Here is a 25746-nt window from a genome sequence, read left to right as displayed (position 1 = left end):
ACATTTTCTAAAGATCCCAATTCCAGTTTTATGTTACTATAGTCACTACTTCTAGTAAAGTTGGTTTAGACTTTGATTTCTGTTTTGTATTAACTGCTTTTTTTTGGCAGCCACCATAATTAGACTCAGCAAGGTCTGACTTCTGTTTAGGCAATTCTGACTCTGTATCATAGGTCAAAAAATCATTTCCTTAGTTACACCAATTTGCTTTCCCAGTATCTCTGACAGAGTAGTCTTTAAGGAATCTTTAAAGTCTGCCAACTCATTACACTCCCAGAAAATATCTTCCCAATTACCTGTTTCTTCCCCATCACACCTCCAACATTTGCTGTCTACTTGAGGAAAATTTCTTTGGAGTCTACTTGGGGTATAAAAATACATAGTGAATAACTTCCAAGCAAAGGTTCCTAGGCCTTGTAGACTTTGTTGCATATTTGGGAGACATGCTATATATTCCCCCATTGTTTTGTTTCTTTGTTGTGAATTGCTTATCCAGTCTCTTTTCCCAGTCCTTTGTAACCTCCTCTGATTGATTATCATGCAATATTTTGTATGCTCTGCAAATTATACATTTTTTTAACTGCAGCTTCTGTTCTAGATTCCACTAACGATAACATTTAATTTTTTTATCCTGGCTTCTTATGGTGTAATGGCTGCTGCTCTTGTCTCTCACCTCTCCTTTGAGTCTTCTAGTGTCAAGGGGGAAATAATGTGCCAAACAGGTTAATGTTTGATAAATAGAAGAGAATGGAGCTAAAACATTATTTAAAAATGTATCTCTGTATGCACTGGAAAACATTTTCCTTCTCTTAGTGAGAGAGGTCAGCTGTTTCAGAAGTTGTTTTGTGCTAACTTGAGCTCATCATATTGAGCTTCTGTGATTTTTGCTTCGGCAAACTACCCTGCTACCATTTACTTTATTTTATTGCCTTTGTTAAAAATAATGAACTTAAGTAGTTCTTAATGAATAGACTTTAGCTAATTAGAGTGAGGACGGCATATCTTAGACTGTGTAGCTGCATGGAATGGAAATCACTTCATCAGAGTATGCAGAATCAGTATAATTTACTTCATTATAGCCTCTTACAATCTGTCTCGCTCACACACACACACACACACACACACACACACACACACACACACACACACACACACACACACACACACACAAATAGGGCATGGGAGATAAGTTTATTATATCCCATTGCTTGATATTGCCCTGTCCTTCAATTGGAGCACATGAGATACAGCAGTTTAGCCTCAGATACTCTGTTTATCCCTCAATCACTAGTGAGCAGACTATGAAACTCTGGAAACCACTAACAATCTGGCATATACACTGTTAAGTACATGCTTGTCTTAGGGTATGAAGTACTCTAGAAGCCAAGGCTGGGATGGAGAATCATCCCAAGCATTGTAGGGGAGTTGAGTGAGAATGTAATCTGTGATATATCAAGGAAAGCCCCTAATAGATGAACTGATGCTGTAGGAAATTAGTTATTAAATGTGTACTTCACCATAAGAATTGTAGTCAGGTTTGGTTACTATTGCAATATAATTCCTTACCATGGAAACTAGACACAGGCAAGCATCCACCTTCCAGCCTGGCTTAGAGAGCTTTCAGACATTTCCAGCATGGAGTTGCTTTTTTAAGCCCAGAATGTTGGTTTTAGTACATCTTAAAAGGGGCAGCAGCCTGCACCACTTTCAAGTTTGTCATGAGAACCACCAGCAGGTGTGCCCTGTGAAAGGATCCAAATAAATACCTCCAGGTCCTGGTTTGTAAAATCCCAGTGTTAAAGAAGGCAGATTCTTTTTGGCTCCGGAGCTTCTAGACTGGGGAGTTTGAGACAAAATTGGAGGACATGCTGTAAAAAGACAAACAAAAAAAAAAACAGTGGCACAATAATCTTAAAAGATATTCTGAGTACCTAACCTCCTTTCATCTGCCCTATTCTGACCAGAGGAGAGAATGCCTGGAAAAATAAATGGGGAGGGGGGTAGGAGGGTGAGGGACAGTGCAGCAGAAGTGAGACTGCTTAAACATATGCATTTATTCTGATTATAATTTCTCATCTGCAGTGAAGAGAAGTAAATTAGTAGCTACCTCATGAGGAGAAAAGAATAAGCATTGTATGATAGCTGCAGGAAAGCCCACCTTGCACTTCAGCTGTCGATACAGCTTGTGTAATGTCCAAGTGTCACTGTAGTCCATGTGACTGCATTACAGGTAGCTCTGAGAAACTATGCTATAGTTGTTGTTTGTCCTGGCAGCGTGGGTTCCAAGTGGCTTTAGCAGATTATTCCCACTGCTCAGTAAAAAGTGAAGCAGTTTGCTAGCCATTTGAACACTGTTTTAAGTCATGTCTGTCCTATGTTCCTGGCACGTAGAACACAAGTAACTACTTAGATTGTGTGAATTGTTTGGTCCTTGCTAGGCAAAATATGACCTTTTGTGAATCTCTAAAAGGTACAAGAGTTAGGTGTCGACGAATTGCAGCTAGGTTGGTGAGTCTGGTTAAGTGCCAGCTCCGATACCAGCTTTCTGGAAAAAAGTAAGGTTTAGTTCAAAGGCTCATCATGTCTCTATTGAGCATGCTGCATGATTAATCAGACTGAGAATAGCCACTAAAACGTTTTTCCAAAACATGATCTGATGTGCCACTGAGAAGCTAGGCTCAAAGGGTGGAAAAGTTACTTTGACACAAATCCCAACGTGAAAAATATTTTTTTAAGGAGATTTTAGTTCTAGGACCATCCCGAGAAACCTCAACTGTAGGCTGGCCAGAGGTGAAATAGTCAATTTGGAGGCAAGCTGCAATGACAAATTTTGCCACATGGTTCCACAAATTCCTTCCAAATTTCTGTAAAGTAGTAGCTATTAGGAAGCCCCATAAATTGGACAATAAGGAGAAGCTTTTCTATTCAGCTAGAGAACATCCTAGTTCTAAGCTTACGTGCCTCTTGAAAGATACACAACACCTCCTTCTAGAGACTGGCCTTAAAGGGGATCCAGCTGAGAAATATCCACACTGTCGGAGGGTGAGATGCATTGAAGTTCCTTCTTTTTATGTTGAGAGCAGATTTGTAGGATTTGCACTGGTCCTTTCCCACTCTGGTCATTTGTAGTAATGGGGTGGGGGAGCACATTTTTGTGAAGAACTTAGTGTAATTGTAGATGTTCGAGTTTGTTCACTGTTGCAGTAATAACTCTTGGGACATTTGTAAGAGGAGGCCTAATGGTTGGCACAAGTTCTAAAACTTAGCACACTTCTCCCTGTAGGCCAAGAAGATGCTCCTCCCACCTGAATATCAAGATGTTAGTGATTTAAAATAGATGTTTTCCCATACCATCTTTGCTTCTTTCTTGTTCTGTCATTATAAATATCCATGGTCTGAAGCAAGAGCACTGCATGTCCTATTGGAAGTGATTTCCAGGAAAGCATTTCAATCAGAAGGCTTCCAAATTGTCTTTTCTGATTATAAGTCAAGCTGAGGAGGAGAGAGGCCTTGGGCAGGGTAACACAGTTGTAAGGCAGGAGGACAGGTGACCATGGTACCCACCCATACCCCAGGAAGCGTACAGAAAGGGAAGAGGAGAAGAACATGATCAGTACCCCAACAATGAAAATACTCAAACATCTATAGTTGAAGTTCCCGACATATCTCTCCAGTGATGCAGTGATAATGCTTTGGAGACTCACAAGGTTTATGAGCCATTGGGTGGCTGGTCCTTAGGAGAAGCAAGCTGTAGGATCCCCTGTGGAATGGCTGAAGCAAATCCTGCTGTAGCCCCAGATGTAGTGACCAGACTGCAGCGCCTGGTGAAACTGGGAATAGATGGCCAAGCAGCTGCTTCCATATGTGATGGGTATTGACCCTACCCCTTTAGAAAGGCATGACCATAATGAAATGAGGCTGTATTATTGCATGGCACTGGTTTGCTGTGAAGTGAGTAGCAGAAGCAAACACTGTGGGCTGTCATTTGGAGTTGGTCTCTGGCAACAGGCTTGCCTTCATTGGCTTTGTCTAATGAAGAGAGCAGCAGTTTAGATTTTGTATGTGCTGTCCAAGTACAATCTCAGTTGACAGTAAACATCCAGTGAGTGTAAAATCTCTTTCCCCTCATTCGGAGTGGTGATGGAGAAAAAGAACAAGAAGGTAGATGAGCAAATTTAGAGGTATTTCTGTCACTATCTTAAGCATGAGGGCAGTGCTAGTTCTGTGACCCTATTCTTGTAAAAGATTAACCTAGTTCTTTGCACGTCAGTGTCTGAAATTTGAAAATTCTTGCAGGGCAGGTTTGCAGGTTAGATATTTTGAGGGGGCAGAGATAGCTGGTTTAAAAGGTGTTAAAGTTAGATCTGAAGTTTTTGTCTTCATTTGGTCTTCAACCTGTGGGTTACCAGATCCGGCACAGATCTGCCTTGGCCACATATCCAGCATCTGATCCGTACTCCAAGCTCCTCTTCTGTTCATAATGCCTCCATCTCCTTCCTCCATTCAGATCTCGTTTGCCACACTTCATGTCTACATCGTGATCTGTGCTACAGTTTAGGGGTAAGTAACACTTTTTCTCTTAAATTTTTCCCTTTTCTATTCTTCCACCTCACCCCGTGCTCTTTGTGTCAGTTCTTCTCAAAAAAAAAAAAAAAAAAGCCTCTTTCATGTGTAGTCAGGTGTGTGTGGTCTGTATGTGTGTTTGGGTCTCTCAGTTTGGAGTATGGCTGAGACCCTCAAACCAGGGTTCTGCAAATGCACAGAGTGTAGCCACAAGCTCTCTCTAGCCGATGGCCACACTCTGTGGGTTGAATGCCTTGGAGCTGCCCACCTGGAGACCTCCTGCTCCATCTGTGCCCGGTTTAATCCCCAGACAGTGATGGGACAGGAAGAATAAATTAATTTTGAAGGATGCCCCCCCCCTTACCACCGGGGCCCAGGTCTCTCTTGGCCCGGCATCTGCTTCCATTTCCGCCCCGGCCTGTGGGACTCAACCTTCTGCCTAGAGGTCCAGGGACGGAGACAAGTCTTCTAAGTCCAATCCAATTTAGGAAGGGGACCTGTGGGACTAATAAATTGGTGTATTTGGTGAAGTGTGGAGGTGTTCTGCTTTCTACATAGGAAAAACTGAAAGAGCAGTTAAAAATAGAATTGATGAGCAGCTTTTTGACATTAGGAAAATAAAGAGAATTGTCCAAACTATATAGGTTACAGTTTTGGTATTCTAGAGTTAGTTAAAAAGAACTCTAGAAGTAGTAATTGGAAGCTAACATTGCTAAAGAGAGAACTTATTTGGCAGCTTAAATTACATGCCCCCCCATGCCCACTGGTGGCTTAAATGAATGTGTCACTGAAACCTCTACTTAAAGAAAAGGCTGCTACTATCACATAAAATGCCTCATATTGAGTAGTTTTAAACAATTATTGTGTACTTGTATTTTTAGAGTGGTTCTTTTAAGTTTATTAATTGTTTTAACAACCTAATTGGTGAACAGGAAATTAATGTGTATAAAATGTGTGGAAGTAACCATAAAGTGCTTATCCTGGTTGGTTTTTAATACAATAAATTACTGGTGCTGTTCTAACATTTTTGGACTTTTTTAATTTATTACAAGCCTTCTAAGTCTAAGGACAGAGCGAGGAAGTGATTCCCAGATCGCTTGTTCTCAAGTGGGTCCTCCAGTAAAAGTACAGTCAGCTCCGAGGACAGAGGAGCTTCGGCCCCGATTGGTGGCACAGGCTTCCCCTCACTGCCCCTCTAGGCCAGTGTCGGTGGCCTCCTCTTCTTGATTCACCCGCAGTCTTTCTGAAGCGGCGGTGGACAGGATGATGTGGAGGTTTATCTGCACTCAGATACATATGGGAGTCTTGCCTGCCTCCTCTCCCTCTGGAGAGGGGGGGGGCATGCAGTCCGCGTTAATCCCTATTACTCCTTCTCCGATCTACCCCCAGTTTTGGATCCCTCGATCTGAGGACATACTGCGTCAAGAGGTCAGCTCCAATGGTATCTTGTACTTCGCTAACCATGGGATTGAGTAGGTAGGATCCGACCAGCTCGGATCTGTCTGGCTGCCGGAGCCATAGCCTCAGTGCCGGATCCAAGGGGATAGTGTCGGCTCCGAGTTTTTTGGATTAGGCTGCAGTGAGATCTGGTCAAGGAGATTGCTGAGTTTACCCCTGGGTCCATGTCGGTGGAAAACAAGAAAGTGTTCTCTCGAATGGCCACCCTGACATCTATTGCTAGCACCTCTGTCTCTCCTCTCTCATGCAACTGAGGACACCACTAGAGCTGCTGATAGAGGGGTTACCATCAAGTGTCATGCCTGGCTCTGGTTTTATGCCTTTCCGAAGCTCTTTAAGGGGTCTTTTACTAATGCCTCTTATGACTGTTCCACACTCTTTGGGAAGTCAGTACGTGACACCTTAGTTCAGAGTGAGTAGGACTGGAAGACACTGTCTGCCATTGGAATCCGCTTTTTGGCCCCTCAACAAACCTTCTATAGGAATCATTGAGGGGCCAAGATGATGTGGTTCTGGAAATCTCAGAGCTATCCCCAGGACAATCGGGACTCTCCTTCCCCTGGGAGCAAAGGGGGATTGATATGCACGGCCCTAGAGGCATAGGGGGGTCCAAGAAACCTAGGATCTCGAGAACTTTTCTTGGCGAGACCCAGGCAGCAACCCTGAAAGATTGCCCGGCTGCTCGTCTCTGGTGGCAGTTGGGGTTCGCTTTTCTCTACACACAGTGGCCTGGGAGTCCATCACGGCAGATCATTGGATGTTGCAAATTGTATCCAGAGGCTGTTTAAGCCCCTTTCACAAGTCACCTCCTCCATCCAGACACCTCCCCGACATTCCACGCACGCAAAGGGAGGATGCAGCACTGGAAATTACAAAGCTGCTAGAAAAGCGAGTCATCCAACCCGTCCCCCCAGACCAGTCCGGATTAGACATTTATTCCAGGTTCTTTTTGGTGCCAAAGAAGATGGGAGACCCATGGTCACCCCCTCGTTAATCAGGTCTGACCATAAGCTAATCTCCCTTAACATCCACATCCCACCCCCACCCCCCAGTAACAAAACCTCCATAAAAAACTTCTCCAAAGCCATCTTCATGCTACTCAAGTCAGAAGTGACAAACTTCATGACACCCATGCAGACGGGAACTGAAAGTCCAACTGCTGAATCCTACACTAAGGCACTGTACGAGCACATCCACTCATGCATGAATCATGCCATCCCAAATAGAACCAAGATGCTCTCATCCAAAAAAAGGAAGCCAATCTGGTGGTCCCCTGCCATAAACAAACTTTATAACAAAAGGAAGAAACTGTTGCAGAAAAGAGGAAAATCCCAAGATGCAAAAAACTCCCTTACCAGCATCAGTAAGAAACAGATCCCTTATAAAATCCTCCAAAGTTGGTTACGAAAATAAAATTGCCAAAGATTCCAAATACAACCACAAGGCATTCTATAACTATGTCAAGAATCTAAATGGCAATGCTCAGATTTGCTCTGAGCTAAAACAGAATGTCATTAAATATACTGATCCCAAGGATATTGCCAATATTCTGGCAGATCGATTCAGTACCAACTTCACCCCCTAAATGACCCATCTCAATATCAGAAGATTGCCAAATTCTGGTAATGGCCACACAGGTAAAAAACGCACTCTCCAAAGCTAAGAATACAGCATCCATGGGCCCAGATGACATCCCGGGCTGTGTACTACATGAACTACAATATGAACTGGCACCTCACCTAAGTGTCATGTTTAATCATAGCCTCACCTCAGGTTTCATGCCCCCACTGAGTGGCGCAGAGCTACAGTTATCCCACTCCACAAGGGGGGATCCACCTTGGATCCCGGAAACTACCGTCCCATCAGTCTGACGAGTCTTATCTGCAAGGCCATGGAGCGTATTATTATGGAACTTATAAACAAAGACATTGGCAACCTTCAAACACTGGACCCCACCCAGTTTGGGTTCGTGAAGGGACGATCTTGTCTACTGAACCTGATTAACTTCTTTGAATCAGTCTCCAGAGCCATGGACAAGGGTAAGGTGGTCCACACAGCCTATCTAAACCTTGCCAATGTCTTTGACACCATCCCCCACTCTGAAATCATAGATAAACTTAGTAAGCTGGGCATTAATCCCTACGTCACCCAATGGGTTGCTAACTGGCTTACTGATAGAACCCACACTGCAAAAGTAGCAGACTCCAAATCCAGCTCCAGGCAAGTGACAAGTGGAGTACCTCAGGGTTCAGTCCTGGGACCGCTCTTGTTTGGCATCTTCTTCTCTGAAGTACAGGCCAACACTGAGGGACTCTGGTTGACAAAGTTTGCAGATGACTGCAAACTGGGAGCCATTATTGAATCCCCAAATGATGTGGATACTCTACAAAAGGGCTTTACAGAAACAGATGCGTGGTGCCAGAGCCATGGGCTCAAGCTCAATGCCAAGAAATGTATAGTTATCCCCTTTGGGAAAAAACATGTACCCGTGAATTACCATATAGGTGGCAGTACACTAAACACCGAAAGTGTGACAAGAGACTTAGGGACACAGGTGGACAGTGGTCTCACCTTCGATAACCACATCGCCACAACAGTCAGGAAAGCCTTCTATGTGGCACACCTCATCACTAAGGGCTTTTCATCCAGAAAAAATGAGGTCATTGTCCCACTGTACTCATCCCTCATTAGATCCATTATAGAATACAACGCCCTGTTTGGTATGTACCTCTCAAGACATCTGCAACAACTGGAAAGGCCGCAGAAATACCTCACTAAAAGAATCACAGGCCTAAAGCAAATGCCCTACGCTGACCGCCTTAAAAAACTCCAGCTATACTCTTGTCGCATATCGTCTACACAGGGGCAATCTCTGCTTAACATACAAGGCCATGTCAAACCCAGAGCTGTTGGACATGCTACACTTAAAGAAATCCCAATCCCTCAGAGCCACATGCTCCAGGGATCTAAATCTTGGTCATCACAATAAACAACTTGCTGGAGGGATAGGTTCCTGACCCAGAGACTCCAAAGACTCTGGAATAGATTGCCCATACATGTCAAGCTGAGTGCCTCTTTGGCCCTCTTCAAAAGGAACCTTGACGATTGGATGGGAGAAAGGAAATTCACCCCGGGGATCATGTCAGTCGCCCTGCTAGACAGGGGTCCAGGGAAGTAAAATAGTGTTTGAAGAAATAGCCAGGGAATTGTTATGGCTAGGCTTGTATAGGCCCTAGGGCTGATAACCTAGTACCAACCTATGAACCTATAAGACCCATTCTGGATCTCTCCATCTTGAACCTGTCAGTTGCCAAGACAAAAATCTGGATGGTCACCCTTCAATCTGTCCTGCCCTTCCTGCAGGAGAGCGATTGGATGTGGTCTATTGACCTTCAAAATGCATACTACCACATCAAAATGGATTCCAGGCATCAGCTCTGTCAAGCGAGAGATCCTCTTCTTCTCTTAGCCCAGCAGTTGGGCATTACCATCAATCTCAGCAAATCGTCACTGGCCCCGGTTCAAGTGTTTGATTTCATTGGGGCTTGATTGGACACAGGTCAAACCAAAGTCATTCTAACCTCTGAGAGAATCCAGTCTCTGAAGCTACGTCCTTTGCATTCTTCAAGCTGAGTCACCGACAGCGGAAATAGTATTAAGAGCATTAGGGTCCATGGCGGCCATGAACAATCTTTTACTCATGGCTTGTTTTCACATGTGGTTACTTCAGTGGGCCCCCATGGTTCAGTGGTCCATGTTAGGTGTTCCGTTGTCTCACGCCATTTGAGTCTCTTGGGTGTGCAGGGACTCTCTTCTGTGGTTGATCCATTCTCTGGACTTTGTCTGGGCTCGCCCCTTTCTTCTGCCTTCTCCCATGGCCATGGTGACTACAGACACCTCTCTGCTAGGGTGAGAGGGGGCACTGCTTGGGAAGGACAGTCCAAGGCGCACGTGGTCTGTCTACGAGACCAGATTGCATATCAATGTCCTGGGGATGAGGGCAGTGCTTCTAGCATTGCAGGCTCTCCATGCCCATTTTCCTCCGAGACGATTGCTATACAGGTGGACAATATGTCTGTGGTCTGGTACATAAACAGGAGGGGAAACCAGGTCTTATCCCCTACGTTGCAAAGCCATGAGTGTGTGGGAGTGGGCGATCTCCACTGTCCATTTTCTGGTGGCCATGCACATTCCGGGGAGGTCCAGCATTCTAGTGGACAGGCTCAGCAGGTCTAGTCTGATGCCTTATGAGTGGTCTCTGAATCCTTCGATAGCAAAACAGATCTTTCTCAAGTGGGGTCAACCTTGCTGTGATCTCTTTGCCTCTTCTTCCAACACGAAATGCAGCGAGTTTTTCGCTCTGAACCCCCCACCGGGGGAAACCCCCAGAGATGTTCTGATTCATATTTGGCCCTCTGGTCTTCTGTATGCTTATCCCCCTCTTCACTTGGTACCAAAATTTCTTCAGAAAACATCAAGCTTAGTCATCTTCATTGCCCCATTCTGGCCTCACAAAATCTGGTTCCCCTCTCTGTGGTCTCATCTGGTGGACTCCACCATGGATGTTGGATCCGGTTTCTGGAACTTATTTCTCATCCTTCAGGGTTTCCCCATTCAGACCTGGTCAGTCTGAAGTTCACTGCTTGGCTGCTTCAGTTCCCATGATAGTCAGGACTCCCAGGTTTTCTTCACCAGTCAAAAGGATTCTGGTTACAGCTCATAAGTCTTCCACCAGAAAGTGTACTCCAGCAAATGGAGATGTTTTTTGATCTGGGCTTCGCAATGTGCCCTAGATCCTTTCACTGCTCCAGTTTCTGCAGTTTTAGAATTCTTAACAGGCATTTTTCAGCAAGGTGCCATTTCTTCTACGGTCAAGGTCCAACTAGCAGCGATTTCAAACTTCCATGTAGGTGATAACATGGCTTCCTTAGCATCTTCAAAGCTTTGTGAAGCCTTCTTAAAAGGCACCTTTCTACTTCGGCCACCAGTCCAGGACCCTACACCACCATGGGATCTTGCGTTAGTTATGCAAGCTCTGGTATCATCTCCCTTTGACCCTGCAACCCCGGTGGATTTGCAGTTTTTGTCCTGGAAGATGGCTTTTTTGGTTGCTGTTACATCTGCCAAGAGGGTTTTGGAGCTTAAAGCATTGTCGGTCAAGTCCCCTTATTTGATCTTTCATAAGGATTAGGGTATCCTTGTGTACTAATCCATCCTTTCTTCCTATTAATCAGGTCATTAATCTTCCATTTTTCTTCCCAAATTTTCAAAATAAGGGAGAGTACAAAATTGCATGGGTTGGATGTGCACAGACAGTGACATTTTTACCTGCACAGGACTAAATCCTTTTGTAACTCTGACCAACTCTTCATTTCCTACTCTATGCCCTTTTTAGGGAAACTAGTATCGAAGGTCACCATTGCCCGTTGGATTTCCCAGTGTATTACCTTGGCATATTCTACTAGAGGTTTATCCCCACCAGGTAATGTGAAGGCACATTCCACTAGATCCATGGCTTCTTCAGCGGCCTTTTGGTCCAGAGTATCATTAGATGACATTTGCTGTGCGCCTTCTTGGGCTTCTTCACATACCTTTATCTCGCATTATAAGTTGAACATCATATCCAGGAACAGGGCATCCTTTGGCTCCGCCATGCTTCGGAATATCCTTCCATGTGGGCCTCCCAGGTGTTTAGTAGATGGGGACTCAGTCCCACAGGTTGACGACCAAATGAAGACAACTTCAGATAAAGAAGTTCTGTACTTACCGTAACGTTCTGTCTGAGTTGTTGCTCTTCATTTGTCTTCAACTGTCCCTCCCTTCTTCCCCCTGCCTTGCATGGACTGTGTGGTGACCACAAGGGTGCCTCTTATTCTCCTTTTCTTGCTTATGGAGATATTTAGCATGGGACAAGGTATTTGGTTGGGTTGAGATGCTAAGTTAGGCAGCAAACTTGATCTAAAGGGATGAAGGAGACTGGCATTATGGGTAGGGGAGGAGCTTGGAGCTCGGATCAGATGCTGGATATGTGGCTGAGTCAGATCCGTGCCAGATCTGGTATCCTACAGGTTGAAGACAAATGAAGAGCAACAACTCAGGTGGAACATTATGGTGAGTACATAACTTCTTTTTTCTGCAGAACTTGACCAAGGTCTCAAGGATGGAATAAGTTTCTTCTTGGAGGATTCACATACAGGGCGCCCTTGAGGAACTGCTTTACTGGCAACAAGGGGCAATCAAGGGAATCCTAAAATAGATGCGTTGAAACAATTAAGAAATGTGCCTTCATTGGTAAATAAAATAGTGTTCTGTAAACGTTTGACATGTTGGGGTGTGACTCCTCTTTTGGCACCAAACGGATTATCTTTTCCGTTTAGTGTGGTATGATTTCCTTGTATTTGATTTCCTTGCTTCCTTTAGAATGTGGAGTATGCTGGCTGAAAACAAGTGCTAAAAGGAAATAAGTGCTATTTCATCCCCATTGACAGCCTTATGGTTATCAGGTTGGTGTGTATAAGCAACCCCTTGTTTTATGTCAAGAGGTCCACATACCGGGCAAGAACCAGTGTTGTTTGGGTCAGAAGAGGGCGATGATTAGCATTTTGGTTTGTCTTCCTTGATCTCCCTTAACACCCTTTGGAATTATAGGTACTGGAGAAAAAATGCAGAGAGGCAGGCCTTCCCAGTCTGGGAAGAGGGCATCTGGTAACCCAGGCCCCTGTTGCTGGTATTATATCTTGGCGCAGAATTTTCTGAATTGTCTACATTCCAGAGAAGTAAAACTGCCTGTATGGCATACCCACCTGTAAACTAGGTCAAGAAATATGTTCTTGTTTAGCCTTCTGTTGTAAAGCTCCACCTGTATCCTCCTCAGCTGGTCTGTTAAGGACTTATTAGATAGGATGTAAGAAGCCCCGAGGGTTCATTCCTGACTTCTGAGACAGATCTAATGCTTCTGCTGCTGGCTTGCAGACATTAGGAACTGGTTCCTCCTGCTTTTTAATGCACCAGAGTCATTGCAGTGCTCTCTGTGAGGATGTGTAAGATTTCCCATTGCTAAATGGATTGGATGTTTTAGTAGCTAGAATGACTTCATTTCTTTTATACAGATGTTTTTTCTTTTCAGTTTTGTTCCATGCCTCTAGGATCATTGATTCTCCTGAGTATGCTCCCCAGGCTGTGTCTGAGGAGCCTGCAGTGAGCATCCAGTTATCCAAGCCTGGCATGAAAGGCACCTGAGCAGCACTTGTTGGATCCACCAAGAGAGTTCTTTTTTGATGCAGGGCCACAGTAGTGTGCTGGTAACATCTGTTCCTCAGTTACCACTACAACTTCCTCCTGTGTAGCTTTGATAGGGGTACGTTCAGAATGGAACACCATGTAGTCCAGTAAAGTCAATAATTGGTTCATAACTACTAGACTAGTTGCCCTTGGGGGGCCATTTTAAGCCAAGTCAATTTCCTAAAGGTGAAAATCAAACCCTTAACTATTATGTCACCCCCAACTCTCTGTTATATTAATGATCTGAAGTACTTTGATAGGAAAGCTACTTTTGTCTAACGGGAGGGAGGCCTTATGGTGCTCGGTGTTCAGTAGGGGCCCCTTGAAACACACTTGTTTGCTGGATACTAAATGGCATTCTGGAGGTTGAGAGACCTAGTTTTTAAAAGCAAGTTAGACTGAGCCATACAGTCTCCTGAATCTGCTCTAGAGTTGCTTCCTGAATGAGAGAATCATCCAGGTAAGGGTCTGTTTGAATAACCTTGGCTCTGCAGTAGACAATTGCTGGAGCTGAACACCTTATTCACAATAGATAAACCAAAGATCAGTGAGGTGAACTGGGAATGGCAACCTACTGCTTTCACTCTGAGAAATCATTTTTCCACCTGGCTAAGGGCATTTATATGTAGGCATCCTTTAGGTCCAGAGTGGCCATATAAGCTTGTGGAAGGAGGAGAGGCAGGAAGCCATGCAAGGTTAGTAGTTTGAATTTTGGTATCTTTAGAAACTTGTTTAGCCTTGAAAGGTTTAAGATGATCTTTACGTGGCTTCCTTTTTGAAAGTAAACATTCTTGAATAGAAGTATATGCCTGCTTTTGCTTTTTGTACTGTTCCCATGGCTACCTGCAAAAATGGATCTTATTGAAGGGGGTTGGGCTTGTTGCAGGATCATCTTGAAAGTCTAAAGGGCTAGAATTATGTCCATCCTTTCCATTCCTTTTGGCTGATGTGCCTTTCCGCCATGACAGGGCTGCAGACATCTTGCATCTTGAAGTGCTTGTATGGTCCACCCATGCCAAACCAAGAAATCTGCTGTCAAGTTCTGCATGAATTCTGAAACTACATATAGGCCTCTCTTTTTTGCTTAACACCTGTTGAGACCATTACTTGAATAACTCCTTAATGGAGAAATTAAGAGCAGTGTCTTGCTCACTGAGTGTCTCTCTTGGCTACCATGGACATTTTTCGGTACCACTGAAGTTTCCTCTTGTGTCTCCTAACAAGAACCATGCTGTGATGGAGGCTAACAAGCAGCCCAGAGCTAGTATGGTTATGCAATTTACCATATTACATATTTGAGGAAAGGATTTGCTGCTGCTGAAGAGGTTCTTACCCATGGAGGCCACTGTAGCTGGACATAAACTCTTCCAATCTGACTCTCAAAGCTTTTGAGGATGTCCCCCCACAAGCTGAACTCCTTCTCTACACCAGACAGGGGTGCAACGAAAGGCCTAAAAGATAAGATTTGCCCCATTATTCATTTCTCTTTATGTGAAGGGTAATCTCGAAGTGTGCTGTGATTAGAGGCATCGCTTGAACCTTAAATCCAAGTTCCTTACTTACTGCATATATACATGTTGGCGAGCAATTACTAGCTAACATTACCAAGTTAGATAAATGGTTAGGAATGAACATTTACAAGAGATCTAACTGGATGCTATGCTGAACCTAAGGCCTCCGGTCCTTGGGATCTCTGCAAGGAGAAGGGAGTATTAGCAAGTGCTTGAAAGGAGGGAACATGTACTGCAGTTGTGATCCTTCTCCTTAACCATCTACTATTATGGTAAGTTAGTTATGCAACTGAACTGTATTCATTAAAGGGATTGCCGCTGCAGCATTATTTCTTATAGAGTACCAAAGTGGCTCTATAAATACCCATAGGGTGTCCTGTCATGCCTTGCAGTAAGTCACAGGCAAAATATACATTTTTTTTTAACTTGATAGGCAGCTTATAGTGCTCAGAGAAGGTATGTTAAGATGTCCAAGCTGCTGCCTCTGAGCAAACACATTCCTGATGTTAGACTGAGATGGCCACAACTCTAATGAAATGAGCTCTGATTATACCCATGGGGTTTTTTGGTGGAATCTTAGAAAGCCAGTCATTTTGAAAGAATTTGTTTATAGACTGGCTTACTGATCATGTCCAGCATAAAGAAGGCTAGTAGCTGGGTCATTTGCCTTACATTTTTAATGGCACCGTGAACGGACTGTATATATCCAACAGATGCATTATCCTTTTCCCTTTATTCTGTGAAACTTGGTGGGGGCATGAGTAGTTGAGCAGTTTTGTTGAGGACAAGTTCAGAAACCAGTTGAGGGACAAGTTCAGAGACCAGTTTTTAGCATATGGGTTAGTACTATGCCTTAACCTATCCATGTGGAAAACTGTGTTAGGATCCTTTGTACACAATGGCTTGTAATTTTCATTCTGGCTGATCTTACAGCTACTAGGAGTAATGCTTTCCTGGATAGGAATTTCACTCAGTCATACAGTCCCCATCCCTGCACGGACTGGGCAGATTCCTGTCTGCAGCTATGGACTAATCAACCAATTAGGGCTTCATCTCCACCCCCCCCCCCCACACACACACACACACACGCACACACAAAATCGGGCCTAGTCTGGGAGAAGTCAGTGGTTTTCCTGAATACAGAAAAGGAACATCTTAAGTTCGTCAGTGTAAGAAACTCCCACCCCCAACCCAAAGCCATTTATTTTGTAGACCTGACCCAGGCATTCTATGTAATGGCAAGAGGAACCTCACTGCCTGAGTCAGATGTCAACATCAGTTTTTAATGTCATGTTTATTTGTTCCTTAACCTGTGGGTTTGGATCTGAACCTCGGATCTGACTCTGCCGCTTTTTATAGCTCAGGATCTGACTCTTCTGCTCCTTCCTTACCCATAATACCCCTGTTCCCAGATTACCTCAGATCTCATTTGCCGTGCTTGAAAGCAGTTGAAATTTTTGCCTCTTGAGTCTCCATTGGGGTTGAGTGGTTTAAAACTTACTGTTAAACTTTTATCTTATCTTTAGTAGACTCCTGCTTACCCTTCTACTTACCTTTATGTTGTTTTTGTGGTTCTCTGCGTACTTGTAAGTAACTTTATACTCTCTGGTATACTTATTCTTCTACCATTGTTCATAGTTTTCCTCTTTTCTTCTCTTAAAATAATTTTTTGTTATCTTTGAATTTTCCAGTGTGGCTGAGAAACCTACTGGTTTAAAAAAAAAATGCACTTCCTGTAGGCATAATATCCCTAACTGTGATGCCCATAAGGAGTGTGTTTATTACTTGGCCTTGATCACTTAGACACCTTGTAGGATAGTTGACTGTTGAAACTAATTTTGAAGGGCCTTCTTCAGTCTATTGTTTCTTCTGCTGGATCTTTTAAGGAACCAGGGGCTCAAACACCCATAAAACTAAGGAGCCCAGGGAACATTGCAAACACTCTCTTGCCTGGTCTGCTAGCAAACCTACTTCAGAACCACCTGCTGTGTCCTTAAAGCTGTTGGACCCAAAACCCTCGGAATTCACACAATCGTTAATGACTTCTCGGAGTTGAGCTCCTAGGTTCTCTCTTGAGCCTGTATCTCTGAGGCGTATGTCTCCGTTTCTTCAGCAGACCTCCAAAAAACACTCCAGACATCTCTCCCACTTCTTCCTCTGCAAGATCTTCCCGGAGTCTATCCGAAGTGGAGGTGGACACGATGAGGAGATTCCTCCGGATGCAGATTCAGATGGGGGTTTTGCCTGCTCCATCCCCCACCAGATCTGTGAGCTGCGAACCTGCCTTTCTTCTTTTGATAATTCCTACTCTGATCCGACCTCCTGTTTCTGAGCCCTCTGATCCAGGAGCAATCTGATCTGATGACTTTATCTTCAACTCTGACTTCTCTGATCTGATCAGTTATGACTTTGTTGGAGCACAACAGATCTCTGAGCCGAAGTGGCGGCATCGGGTCAAAGGGGTTTACTTCGATTCCGAAGCTTTTGGAGATGTCATTTCCCTCAGCACCCTGGCACTAGCCAACTCGGCTCCAACTCCCCCTTCAGATTAAGGGAGCCTGGAGGGTCGGCGATTGTCTGCTCTGAAAGCTTTGTCTCCTGAAGGATTGCCCCTGGCTTCCGAGGGTCCCGCTGCATTTGAGTTGGTGAAGAGGGTACTCTCCCAGGATAGAACTGCATCAACTCTACCTCCTTTGGATTCTACCCCTTTCTTAGCTTCTGCACCTGAGCGTACTCGTCCTGCACCTCAGGGGCAGCCAGCCCCAAAGAGCTTCCAAAACAGCTCCACGCACAGAGCTCCCCATCTCTTCCGACACCTCCCTGGAACACTTCACTCAGGAGGTCTCCCACAAGAGGCTGTGCAAAAGGAGGCACCTGGATTCTCCTCAGCAATGTTTAACAGAGGACACTGACTTTGAGGGGGAAATGTCCCCACGATCTCCACTGGATGATGTCTCCTTTGGAGACATCCTTGAAATCCTACGCCAAAAAGGTAGTTGGCCTACCCAAAGCCCTTCCTGATAGGGGTCTGTGTTTAAGCCTTAAAGTGTGCCCCGTCTACATCTTGGGTGACCCCTCCTACGGTTGACCTTATCGATCTTGTCTACTGCAGTGCATAGAAGAAGCTGTACACCGTGGAGCCCATCTCTAAAAGAGCTGACAAACTTCAGTGCCCTTTCAGATAAACCTTGCTGGGCAAAACGTACCCTGATAGATGCCATGGTTGTTGCAGCAGCCATGAGAAAGCTAGCCGAACAAAGTTCCAATATCCATCCCCCTAACAGGGAGTATTGGGCTTTGGACAGATTTGGGAAGTGGGTGCATGCATTGGTGTCCTTCGCATTCTGATCACTGAATTTTGACTCATTCTACCAGGTTATAGAGGGACTTACTAAAGGAACTCTCTAACACTGTCTGCAAGGTCCACGTCTTAAGAGGAACAGAAGACCTTTTCTTCTAGGATGGCCACGCTACAATCCATCTCAGATGCATGCATGAGGCTAATATCGCATGCCTACAGAAGGTACCTCAAAGGCCGCTGGTTCAGGTATTGCTATAAGGAGACATGCCTGTATGTGACTTTGACTTTGCGGAATCATTCAAGGCGTCATTCAGTAATGCCTTGTTTGATGGATCATCACTATTTGGCCCATCCGTGAAAGACACTCTCTCCCACTGTGAAAAGGATAGAAAGACCTTGTCTACCTTTGGAATCTGATTTTCTACCCTACAAGGGCAATTTTCCAGGAAGCAACTTGGCGGTAAGAAATTGTTTCAAAAAATCACAAGGGTCTTTCCAGGATTCACAAGGTCAATTCTCCCCTAGAGGCAGAGAGGGAAGTAATTATAATGGACGATGCCATCCACGTGGCAGAGAAGCTCTGCAGAACCAAGGAACTAAAAATTCTTTTTTAGATGGATCCTTCCAGCGTTCATGAGCAGTTGCCTGACTGTCCCGCTCTGGAAGCAGTCGGGGGTGCCTATCCTTGCTTGTCTACCCATTAAAAATGATCATTGGATGCAAAGGATCACATCCAGTGGAGTATTACATTCCCTTTTTCAAAACTCCCAAATTAAAGAAAAATCTCCCTGGTGATCCACCCAGTCAGAGGGAGTCAGCAGCCCTAGAAATCAGAAAGCTGCTAGAAAAAAGGGTTTCCCAGAAGGTCCCACCAGACCAAATAAGATCTGGAATTTACTCAAGGTTCTTTTTAGTGCCTAAAAAGACAAGGGGACCTGAGACTGATCTTAGATCTGACATCCCTGAACAAGTCTGTAAAAAACTCAAAATTCCAGATGGTGACTCTACAGTCTATTCTACCCTTTCTCCAGAAAGATGACTGGATGTGTTCTGTAGACCTTCAAGATGCGTACTACCACATCAAGATGGACAGGCGCTCGCAAAGGTTTCTCCACTTCTGGCTGAGAGCCAGTCATTACCAATTCAGAGCTGTGCTCTTTGGTCTTACCACAGCCCCTAGGGTATTCACCAAATGTATGGCAGTAGTAGTGGCTCACTTGAGACTGCTTAGATTCGGTGTGTTTTCTTATCTGGACGACTGGCTCCTGTCTGCATCAACCAGGCATCTACTCATACAAGCCAGAAAATATCTGCTTCATCTAGTGAACATATTGGGGATCACTATAAACACACACAAGTCTCAATTTCACCCAGTGCAAGTGATAGATATTATAGGGTTTCATCTAGACATGTGCAATTGTTTAGCCTCTCTACCTCTAAACAACCCTTGAGGTTGCATATCAAACAAATTCTAGCCATTCCTTCGCCACCAGCACAATTGTTTCTCAAAGCAGTGGGCTCAATGACAGCTACTATAACTTTGATTCAAACAGTTTGCCATCACATGAGAATCCTTCAATGGACTCTAGCAGTACAATGGTTCATACATCTCTATTCATTGAATCACCTCATAAAATTATCTTGAGTGTGCAAACACTCCCTGCTATCATGGTGCCTTCTCTCAAGGGATGTTGGGGAAGGATGTCCATTTATTCTCCCTCGTCCCAAAGCCACATTGACCACTGACGCATCCCAGTTGGGGTGGGGCATTACTTGAGACTGTTCACGGTATATGGTCGAGACAGGAGACCTCTGCATATCAGTTTTCTAGAGATGAGAGCGATGCTTCTAGCTTTGCAGGCTGTTCAGAGCTTTCTTCCTCTAGGGGCTATTGCAGTACAAACGGACAACATGTCAGTAGTCTGTTACATCATCAAGCAATGGGGAACCAGATCTTACCCCCTTTGTTGAGAAACAGTGAGAGTTCGACAATGGACGATCTCCTCCAACCGCTTTCTTGTAGCAATGTATATACCGGAAAAATTCAACAGTCTAGCAGACAGGCTCAGCAGAACTATTTTGACACCTCACAAGTGGTCTCTAAATCAGTCTGTGGCAAACAGGATATCAACAAATGGAGTCTACCTTGCTGTGACCTCTCTGCATCCCCATCCAATAATAAATGCAGTAGGTTCTTTGCCCCAATACCTCCTCAGGGACAGTCACCAAGAGACAACTCTAGTCCATGTTTGGTCTTCTTTATGCTTACCCCCCCACACACCTCTCATCCCCAAATTTCTTCAGAAATTGCAGAGGTTGAAGTGCAAAGTGATTTTCATTGTCCCCTTCTGGCCTTGACAGGTCTGGCTTCCCTTCCTTTAATCTCATTTGATATGTCCTTCCTGGATGCTGGATCCAAGTCCAGACCTCCTGTTTCACCCATCAGGACAAGCTCACCCAGATCTAACAGGCCTCAAATGACCACAAGGTTGCTCCATTTATGATGATGACTAGACATTCCAGGCTTTCTCCAGTTAAGAAAATCTTTGGGTGCTCACATAAGGCCTGTACAAGAAAAATTTACAAAAACAAATGGAAAAGGTTTTCTATTTGGGCCCAATAGAAACGTTTGGATCCCTTTACTGCTCCGATCCCAGCAGTTTTGACTTCCTTGCTTCAGTATTTCAGGAAGGAGCAAGCTATTCCACTACTAAAGTTGAGTTGGCAGCCATAGCCAATTATCCCATAGGCAAAAAGTCTTCTTCCTTAGTTTCTTCCAAATTGTGCAAGGCCTTTCTGAGCGGCACCTTTTTACTTAGGCCTCCAGTCAAAGATCCCACTCTTCCCTGGGATCTCACTATGGTCTTACAAGCCCTAGTTCACTCGCCCTTTGAACCTTCTGCCAACGTAGACCTCAAATTCTTTTGGAAAACTGTATTTTTGGTGGCTGTAACCTCAGCTAGAATAGTATTGAAATTACAGGCACTTTCTTTCAGACCACCTTACTTTTTGTAGAAACCCTTCCTTTTTACCAAAAGTTGCTTCTGAACACAATATCAACCAAGTTATCAATCTTTCTTTCCTAATTTCCAGAACAACAGTGAATATACTGTATCCCTTCTTGATGTGCATAGACAATTATGTTTTTATCTGGACAAGGGCAAAAGCTTTCAGGAAATCTGACTAGTTTCCTTTTCCAAAATAAAGTTGGGAAAGCCTGCTTCCAAAACAACTTTGGCCAAATGGATAACAGATTGCATTTTTTATGTTTACACTGCTAAAGGTAACACCCCACCTAGCCATGTAAAAGCACATTCTTACTAGATCAGTGCCACCTCAGCATTCTTTTGGTCTAGAGTATCCATTAATGGTATCTGTGCAGCTGCCTCCTGGTCAAATCCTCACATCTTTGTTACACATTACAAATTAGATATTTCTAGAAATAGAGCATCCTTTGGTTCTGCGGTGCTGTGGAATATCCTTCCACGAGGGCTACCCAAGATTAGTGTACCTGGGGACTCTGTCCCACAAAATGAAAATGACAGCATCAGATAAAGAAGTTATATACTCACCATAATGTTCCATCTATGTTGTCCATTTACATTTTTCCTCAGCCCCCCCCCCCCCACCTCCATCCCCATCCCTTCTAGGAAGACCTACAGAGGTGTTCCAGGAACCACTGTTCCTTTTGAGCTCCTGAGTTTATCTTCCTACTGTTCTTCCTAATGTATAGTATATATTGCTATGAGTAAACCATATAAAGCAGCAGCAAACTCAGTCTGAGGTAATCTGGGGAACAGGGGCATTTATGGATAAGAAAGGAGCTCGAGAGTCTGGTCCTAAGCTATAAAAAGCGGCAGAGTCTGATCTGAGGTTCAGATCCAAACCCACAGGTTGAGGAAGAATGAAAATGGACAACACAGATGGAACATTATGGTGAGTCCATAACTTTTTTTTTTTATGGTATCTTTAGCCAGTCTGCATAGGTTCATAGGCTGTTACTAGGAAATTGAGTTAGATCATCTGTAGCCTAGCCATTACAGTTCCCACTACTTCATTTCCTAACCCTTTCTATGAGGGTATGTGGGGAGACGAGAGGTGTGTTTATGATTACCCATCCCCCTTCATCCAGGTTGTGTTTGAAAAGGGTGAAGGGGATCTGCTTTGTTTAATATAAAGGGGGGAGTGTGTCCCATATGAAAGGAGTTATCGGTGGCTTATATTGGGCCTCACAGTTGTTGCTGTGGCTGTCCCTATTTCCAGTTTCTTAAAGAACGTCTACTACAAAGTACGTCTTACTCAACACTGATACTAATTCATATCAGCTAGTAGATATGACAGCTCTTTCTGTAATGCAGAGGGTGACATTCTTAAAATATTATGTAAATATCTGTAGTACTCAGTTTCCATTGGAACTGTTCATCAGAGTCTGCATTACATCCACTTTTTTGTGTCATTTTATTCTAAATACCCTACAGTTGGAGGTATTCACAGTCTCACTGATCAGGATTTGCTAACATATGTGATATACAAAAAGTATACCAAACAAAAAACAGCCAGCACCATCCATCAGTTTACCAGTTATTATTTTAATATATTAACACCATGTAAAAACACATCCTGCATACCGGTTTCAGCTATAAGCCTTCATCAGATGCACTATATATGTATAGTCTTGTCTTTTTTTTATAAATAAGGACATCCAGAAACTCTATCTTATCTTTCACCCATTTCCCAGTGAACTTCAGAAACTCAGTGGTAGAGTTTATATAATTAATAAAATCAATTAATCCCATTTCTGTGCCAGTCCAAGCGAGGAAAACATAATCGACTAACCTCTTATATTAAGGTATATATATTGTGAATATGCTGTACTATCTAGTATAATTCACAGTGTGCCATTACTATATTGGTGTAGGAATTAGTGCACGGGGTGCCCATTTCTACCCTCCTTGTTTGAAGAAAATATTTGGCATCAAACAAGAAAACATTTTTCAAGATTAAATCCAGTAATAAACAGACTTTCAAAATCGTATCACTGGCTATCCCTTTCTCAATGAGGAAATCTCTGACAGATTTGATCTCTACATCATTGAGTATGACCGTGAATAATGAGTTAACATCTAAAGTGACTAACCAGATGGTATCTACATATCTCTCAGAGAAAACGTATTGAGCTAGATGTACTAAGTTCCCAGCATTCTATATAGGAAAGACTAACGGGACCCTCAGAGAGAGAGTGAACGAGTCAGGGAACACCTGTATGCTACCAATAAAGAAGATGAAAACAATGCATTGGCCAAGCATATCGTGCACAATGATTTATCCCATAAGTTTGAGTTTTTAGCCATTGAGCTGATAAATAAAAGCAATAGACTTGGCAACTATAAGAATTATACTGAGAAGCGAGAAATGAGATGGATTATTAGGCTACAAGCACATACAGCTTATGGTCTCAATGACAGGATAACACTTAAACCATTCCTGCTTGACAGACGACTTAAACATTGAAACCTATCATTTTTCACCTATTCAGCATACACATTGTACTTCACCATATGCCTCCATACACTCATATTTATTATTTTCACCATCACAGATGCATCCATGCTATCATGTTGATAGTCTTTCATAGGTTTTAGTGTGTGTTACACGTCAGTATTGTAGTCACTTTATATGTCATCTATGATTATAAATGCACTTATATAAATGTTTAAATTTCTTAACTTGCATTTGAGATTGATGTTTTTATTTGTTAGTTTTTGCCATTATTGCGTGATCATTGGCAGGAAGATGCATTACATAAATCGCATTAAAATAACACTAATAGACATTGTACAAATGTAATAGTCTACAGTGTTTAGATAAAAATTCTTTGTGTTTTATATGGTATCATTGGACTATAGATGGAAACATATCTCTATAGAACAGTATAGCTGTTGAGAGCATTCAGTGCCATTATTATTCAATATTTTTGAGTATTTGCCGCCATCAAGTGATCATTTGGAGAATTGCAGGCTATAAACGAAGACAAGTGAAGTTTTATTATGTATGCAGACTTGTTTATTTGAAATATATTTATTTAAAATACATTCACAACGAATACACTCTGCAACATAATAGGTTTTTTTTTTACAGAGTTTTGTTGAGTCACCATAGTAGTAGTAAATTTTTTTAACTGATTTTAATTGATTTGTACAGCTGATTGGCCAGTTTGTTAGTGATGTGATATCATGATTTGTATATAAATGATTTGTATTTGTTTCAGTAGTATGTCTGAAGAAGTACCCTGGCTGGGTACAAAAGCGCTTACTTGTTTTTATATTAAACTACGTTTTTAGCTACAGCCTCGTTTGTGACTTCTTTGTTTGGACTGGGTGATTTTTTTGTACTTTGGATGCACTTACATAAAGTTGCTTAATTTCCGATTACCTTGCTGACTTTGTAGGATATTATTTAGGAGATTTTGATCTAGGTTTCCGAATATAAATTAAGGCTGCAACGCTAAGACTAGAATGATTTCTGCTAGTTAAAACTATGCCTAAGACTGTTGATTCAAAAAATAATTACACCAATGATCTCTAGATAAGAAAAAAATGCTTCTTGGTAATAACTGTATTGCTTAATTTCTGTTTGTCACCTTTTATTTCCACAGAGATATCTTTGAACGAGTCATTCACCTTAACTTGTCACCAAAGCGAATGAAATTTTTCTTCAAACGTTATTTGGATTATGAGAAACAGCATGGCTCAAAAGAGAGTATACGCGTAGTGAAGGAAAAAGCTTTGGAGTATGTAGAAGGAAAATGCTCTCTTGTAGAGAGCTGAGTGACAGGGAAGAGAGAGACTTTGCCATGAATGAACTTGTACAGTATCTCAGCTGCCAAATAACTTCAAAAAGTTTTGTATATCAAAATTACAAGAAGAGAAAATTTTATGTTTTTCTAGGAATTGTGATTCACTGATTGGCTTTTTTAATGGAAGTGCTCATTAAATATTCCTTCACAATTATTGTGAGGGAGAAAAGATCAAGATCCTCATTGAGTCAAATGCAATTTTGTCTGTCTGAATTAGTTTAAAAAGTTTTGAGAACTGCATTGCCAAAAACTGATATGGTCCAGACACTTTTCAGATCCTGTGAAAATATGTATGCAGCTTTTTCTGATGTTCTTCGTCTTCCCTTGCTGCAGTCCTGACAATTGGGTATAGTCCGCGTCCCAGTCGGCCCGAATACCAGAGTATAAGGCTGGCGTCGGTCATGGCGCTTAGACTGGCGTCAATGCGTCAGGGTACTAATGCGCATGACCGGCGCCATTCCTCAGTCTTTTGCCGCATGGTCCGATGCAGAAGCAATTTTGCGAGTGCAGGTTGGCGTTCTGAGATTTTCGAAACCGGAGTTTCAGACCGAATACAGAGTTGGCTAAGTAACCCGTTAGAACATTTTGGTTTTCTTGCCTCAGTATTTAACGGATGTCAGAAAAAGTGAATAACTGTATTTCTTGTGGGAAGCAGATACCGCATAGGGATTATCATACTTTGTGTATACCTTGTTTAGGGCCTGAGCACGGCGTTGTTGGTTGCCGCTCTTGTGCTAGATTTAACAAGCGCACTATTAAGAGGAGGCTTGATTGTG

General features: G+C 43.1%; 1 protein-coding gene across 1 annotated transcript in view; it reads left to right on the top strand.

Annotated features, from left to right (window-relative positions):
- PDCD11 (programmed cell death 11) overlaps positions 1-25147 on the top strand; it is a 1563481-nt gene extending 1538334 nt beyond the window's left edge. The window contains 1 exon segment of the mRNA XM_044056566.1: positions 24770-25147. Coding sequence (XP_043912501.1) covers positions 24770-24941 — 172 coding nt within the window. The 3' untranslated portion in view covers positions 24942-25147.
- Positions 25148-25746: the final 599 nt, after the last annotated feature.

The sequence above is a fragment of the Protopterus annectens genome, chromosome 14.part0 (assembly GCF_019279795.1).
Source record: "Protopterus annectens isolate FY-2018-M chromosome 14.part0, PAN1.0, whole genome shotgun sequence".
Taxonomy (NCBI): Eukaryota; Metazoa; Chordata; order Ceratodontiformes; family Protopteridae; genus Protopterus; species Protopterus annectens.
Note: the sequence above shows the minus strand (reverse complement) of the source record. Positions and strands in the feature narration are given on the sequence as shown.